The 5,853-nt window shown below is 41.9% G+C and overlaps 1 protein-coding gene and 1 pseudogene across 1 annotated transcript; both read right to left on the bottom strand.

Moving 5' to 3' along the window:
• Window positions 1-693: 693 nt before the first annotated feature.
• LOC136464334 (glutathione S-transferase T3-like) lies at window positions 694-4,135 on the bottom strand. Its single transcript, XM_066463293.1, has 5 exons — window positions 4,007-4,135; window positions 3,771-3,828; window positions 3,342-3,591; window positions 2,493-3,258; window positions 694-799 (listed from the first exon to the last, which is right to left on the bottom strand). The coding sequence occupies exons 1-4, from the start codon at window positions 4,110-4,112 to the stop codon at window positions 2,494-2,496; spliced, it is 1,179 nt and encodes a 392-aa protein (XP_066319390.1). The 5' UTR covers window positions 4,113-4,135; the 3' UTR covers window positions 694-799; window position 2,493.
• Window positions 910-2,215, bottom strand: LOC136466091 (uncharacterized; annotated as a pseudogene).
• Window positions 4,136-5,853: the final 1,718 nt, after the last annotated feature.

The raw sequence follows: 5,853 nt of genomic DNA on the forward strand, positions 1-5,853 counted from the left end.
TAAATACTGGATAAATACATGTGGGATTCGACCAGGCGACTTGGACCTTTTCTACATACATGGTGGAGATATTCTATTTTTGGCCGGATCTTTGCAGCCATGTTTCTGTTCTGGTTTCTAGAACTGAAGGTATCATTTTATAACATAGTAACAGGATGTTTCTGTTCCAGAACGTAGACATCCCTGGAACCTGGAACGGGAACTGTTCCCGTTCAGCGGCTGCAACTATGAAGATTATCTTTGTGTCCTAGCTAATTGCTAGCTATGAGCCATCCACCTCAGCACTAAATAGCTAGCAGTCCGTGCAACTATCTATATAGTGCTAGCTATTTGTTATTTTTAGTACTTTCATGCACAGAGAGAGAACGGATGTGCTGTGAAGATTATCTTTGTGTTTCTCTATATGGAGAATAACACTAAACATCTCATCTCAATATAACCAACTGGTAGCAACCATGAAAACATGGACAAGCTTTTGAACACAACAATAAAATAAAATGTCCATATGTTACTACATGATGAACTGATAAACATGACTCAAGCCATTTCATTACATGACCAACTAAAGATAAGCAACCAGGACAACCAAAGGTTTTAAACATGGAAATAAAATAGAATGTCCATACGTTACTACATAATGCACTAATTGATAACAATGACTCTAGCCATACATGTTTATTTCAGGCCACAAAAGCAAACTGAACAGCTAACTGCATCGTTGAGGAAGAAGCACCAAAATCCAAAAGTCAACCTCCATGATAGCCTGCTAGAAATGCCAATCAACCTCATACCAACGATTCTGGAAAAAGAAAACAAGCACTAAGTCAGCTTACTCAATATAATTAACAGTGCCAATAAGAAAAAGAAATTCATGATAGATCTTACATGAGGTTATTAGCAAAAAAAATACTAGTGGGGAGCCCTATGGCCAAAACGCTGCCAAATCTGCTCAATTAAATCATCTTTAAGTTGAGTGTGGACGGAGTGAGCACGGATAGCAGAATTTCTACGTCGAACATCATTGAAGCATGGGTTACTGTTTGTGGCCTTTTGCACTTAAGGAGGAAGAACAATTGATTCTCCAGGAATTGCATTCAGATCAATAGACTCCTTAGCCATTTCTCCCTCATCTTCCACTATCATGTTGTGGAGAATAACACAAGCTTTCATGATCAGTCCAATAATCCTTGTGCTCCAAGATCGTGCTGGACGACGCACAATGTTGAAGCGAGCTTGCAGAACGCCAAAAGCACGCTCCACATCTTTCCTTGCACCTTCTTGTTCTGCTGCATACACCTTGTGCTTGTCTAGTTGAGGTGAATTTATAGACTTCACAAAGGCTGCCCATTCTGGGTAAATTCCATCGGCTAGGTAATAACCAGTGTTGTATTGCCTACCATTGACAGAATACTGAACCCGAGGAGCTTCACCCTTTATCGCCTCAAGAAACAAAGGGGACTGATTAAGCACGTTGATGTCATTATTAGACCCAACAACACCAAAGAATGCATGCCAAATATGGAGGTCATGTGAAGCTACCGCTTCAAGGATCATGGTTGGGAATCCATAGCGACCAGTGGTATATTGCCCCTTCCATGCTGTTGGACAATTTTCCCATCGCCAATGCATGCAGTCAATACTACCCAACATTCCAGGGAATCCACGAGACTCTCCAACTTGGAGCAGACGTTCCATGTCTTCAGCTGTAGGACGTCGAAGGTACTTGGAGCCGAAAACTTCAACCACCCCTTGCACAAATTTTTCCAAGCACTCAAGGGCAGTGCTCTCTGCAACCTTTAAGTACTCATCAAGCATGTTAGCTGCAGTCCCATATGCAAGCATACGGATTGCTGCTGTGCACTTTTGCAGTGGTGAAAGCCCCGGGCGATTAGTACAGTCTACCCTTTGAGTGAAATAGGGAGACCAACTACCCAAGGCATCCACAATGCGTAGAAAACATGTCTTCTCATCCGAAATCTTCTACGAAAAATTGCATCAGAATATAGAGGCTCTTCTGCAAAGTAATCAGCCACAAGTCATTGATGAGCACCTTCACGATCCCTGTTGATGTACTTTCGGTTCGACGCCTAGATGAACTACCCACCATCTTTGCCTTAATCTTCGTAAAAATCCGGCTAGCAAGAGAGTCGAGGGCTTGTTGCTCAGCTGAGAACTCTTCTAAGGGGTCTACAGAATCATCGGATTGATCCGACATGTTTGGAGACAAGTTTAGAAAGGGGTATAGAGGTTGGAGAGTTTGGGCTGCTGTGCATATATGCAGCCATACTGGTCATGTAATTAGTGGTACTGCATGATAATTCACAAAGCATTGGTAATAGATGTTGACTGACTAAATTTAGTGGTACCGCATGATAATTCACAAAGCATTGGTAATAGATGTTGACTGACTAAATTTAGTGGTACTGCATGATAATTAGCAATGCATTTATACATGTTGACTGGCTGTAAAAAAATAGCAGTAAACAAAGTACCTTAGTTACTGTTACCGGCCAATTTCTCCCTTAGCATCTTCAGGGCAAGGACATGCTCAGCTCTAATATCCTCAGTCATCTCCCTAGTGTCCATACACAAGAGTTTTTGATACGATTCCAGTAAAGCGGCCTCCCTGTTAAGCCTTGCTGTCTGAAACTTCTTTTCATAAATGCGTTCTTGTGCCTCTACAAAATCTTCCTGTCGTTTTTTTGTTGCTGCTTGAATGTCAATGAATTTCTTCAAGTCTTCATCTAAACTAACATCATCATCGCTGACTCTACCTTTATCATTGCGTTTTTTCTTAGCTTGTTGTGTCCCCATAGGACGTTCCAATTCTCCTACAGCTTCTGGTGTCCTTGAGGTGCCAATTGCCTCATCTTCACCATCCAAACTCCTTTTATTTGGGTTTTCAAGTTCTTCCAAAACTGCATGCCACTTGGGTTCATCACGAAGAATCTTCCAGCAATGCTCAACTGTGAATGGTCCTTCCTTATAGTCATCCAAATAAAACTGCTTAGCCATGTCTTTTAGCTGCTCATCTAAATATCCACTAAGATAAATTGAGGTAGCCTTCTTCCAACTTCCACAGAAAAATGCCACCCGTCTCTTAATTTTTGTCCAGCGATCTTTGAGATGTTTCACCTCTCTTTTTCGGTTTGTAGGTGTAGTCTTATTGTAGTGTCCATGTACATCACCCCAATACTTCTCATTTTTCTTGCAATTCCCATTGATTGGGTCATTTGAGTGGATCAGCCATGCACTAACCTGAATTTAGGATACATGATTAGTTGTAGGTTCATATATTTGTGTAGCTACAAAAAGAAAGTGAGTGATACAATTTTACTTACTAGCCTCACGTCCTCATCTGGATCAAATACAAGGCGCTTTGCAGTCCTGCCATCGTTTCCATCATCTAAGTTGATGATGGTTTTGCCTTTCGATCTCTTTTTAGAATTTTGGTTTCCTGAGTCATTTTTTGGTGGTGCTAATTGAGATTCCTTTCCCATAGGTGGCCATGGTGCCGAAACATGAGGAAAGAATGGTTGTCCAGATTGTAAAATGCTCATAAAACCACCAGGTGGATAGTAATCCATACCACTGAAAAATCAAGCAACCCATATCGTTAGCTCTAATGAAACTAATATAGCTAGTGAACTAACTGTTTCTGAACATTACTTCTAATAAAACTAATATATCTAGTGAACTAACTGTTTCTGAACATAATAAAATGACAACTAGTGCAGCAAGAAAATTACATAGAAAAAAATAAAACTTACCAATTTGTGGATGTGGCTGCTGAAGATGTGGCTTGTGGCAAAGGTCCAGGCCACCATGCTGCAGAGTCATGCCATTCGGCCATTAGTTTAGACAAACACTTTATCAAGAAATCAAGATAAACTTCCACTAAATATCTAAAAAATCAATAAGTAGCAGGAGTGACTTCATTGATTTTTTTTCTAGCTTACTGCTATGCATCTAGCTAAATATAGAAACCAAGAGCGAACTCGATTACCTGATGGACCTCCTATATTTGGAATAGAAGAACCACCACCAAGAAGTGCAGGATCATGCGTAGGCACTTGAATAGCAGAAGCAGGGGCGGATTCCGCGGATCCCATCTGAGCAGATCCAGTCTGGTGTGGTGGCAGGGCCATCTCTCGCTTCCGGCGGCTCATCACCAGCAGCGACAAGGATCTCGCGGGCCGGAACTGAATCGAAAGAGTCAAGCACAGGAGCTGGATTGTGGAATAAGATAGATGGGAAGATATGACGGAAAAGAAGAGGAACATACATTGCTTTTGACGCCTCCAGAACTAAATCGGAAGAGCAAGGGCGGGAGAAGGTGGATTGTAGAGGGATTTTCGCGCGCCGTGGACGGATTTTCACGCGCAGTGACGTGGGAGAGAAAATGGATTCGCGCGCAGCGGATGGGGGAGAATGATTCCCGCACAGGGGACGGGGGAGGAGAGGGTTGCGCGCAGCGGATCTGAAAACGCTAGAAGAATAGCTAGCAGATGGCGATGAAGCTGGCGATTTGGCGCATCGTCGCTGTGCGAGCTGAGCGACGAGCAAGTCGCCGGCTCAAATATTTTTGCATCTTCTCTTTCCTCCACATAGGATACATGCTGAGCTGTACACTCAAATAGCTAGCTGACTCAGCACCATTGCGGACGCCCTTGGACGGATAAGCCCACCGAGTTATTATACAATTATAAAATGTTTGTCCCACCTAGGCCTGGCCCTCCCAAGTAGCTGGTGATGTTCGCGGCAACTTGTACGCACATGTGACCCAAGTTGCCATATACTGCTACCAACACACACACATAATTACTATGTTAATTTACGAGATTATAGTAACTCTATACTAAGTGGTTTACTGTAACGTTATGGTAAATATTTCCATGTATTATAGTAACCCAACTATCGTAAATATGTATTGACATTATCGTAAATTAGTATATAAAATTATCGTAAATGGAGATGGCTACGCGGAATAACTTATTTTATAGCTGGCTACTGAATATACTCTCATATATATATATATATATATATATATATATATATATATATATATATATATATATATATATATATATATATATATATATATATATATATATATATATAGACACACACACGTTGCCACTACCGCATTTACCTAGCCACTGTATTGGCTACTTTGAATTGCAAAAATGCAATGTCAATTGTTGACTGATAAACCATGACTGAAAGTACTATTGGTTGATTTGTTGTGAGAAAAAATATATTATTCGTTGACTGAAAAATACGACTTATAAATCAAACCAACAGGGCAAATGTCGGGCTTCTACATGTACATATATATGTGCGGAGATTCCTGTCTTGTGCAGTTTCCTGTGAGCTCATTTTGGCTCATCTGGCATGCATGTGGGCCATAGCACAATTTTTCTCAGACATTGTGTCAGTACGTAGTGCAACACCGGACCACCGGTTAGTTGCCAACCCACAGTGTTGATCGCCTAAACAGGCAGCGATCGAGGAGGGGTGGCGCCTGCGCCTTGCCGATCCATGAACTGCAGATGGTTGGAGAGGACCGCCGGAGGCTCACCAGTACGGCGTTATAAGCGACTGAATTCAAACCTGAAAGTCGTGTTGGTCAGTGGTCACAGCTGGGATCTCTTCAGATTTCAGGGTTCGGAACGCGTCGTTCATTCAACCTAACGCGTGCGTGTGCATCGATCGTCGTCTCCAGAAAGGAAGAGCAAGCCGTAGCACGAGCACGTACTAGGAACGAAAGTCGAGAGGCTTGCTTGGTCAGTCGTTAGTTAACCGCAGTATTCCCTCTGTAACAAAAAATTATAATTCACACTTTTCAAAAAA

This window comes from Miscanthus floridulus, chromosome 7 (assembly GCF_019320115.1).
Source record: "Miscanthus floridulus cultivar M001 chromosome 7, ASM1932011v1, whole genome shotgun sequence".
Classification (NCBI taxonomy): Eukaryota; Viridiplantae; Streptophyta; class Magnoliopsida; order Poales; family Poaceae; genus Miscanthus; species Miscanthus floridulus.

What these genes read in the sequence shown, in the direction of transcription:
- LOC136464334 (XM_066463293.1), bottom strand. Translation starts at nt 4,112, where the DNA reads ATGGGATCCGCGGAATCCGCCCCTGCTTCTGCTATTCAAGTGCCTACG. An exon ending in AAATATAGGAGGTCCATCAG is followed by an intron (nt 3,829 to 4,006) that starts GTAATCGAGTTC and finishes ATGACTCTGCAG; the next exon opens with CATGGTGGCCTGGACCTTTG. An exon ending in GCAGCCACATCCACAAATTG is followed by an intron (nt 3,592 to 3,770) that starts GTAAGTTTTATT and finishes TTGATTTTTCAG; the next exon opens with TGGTATGGATTACTATCCAC.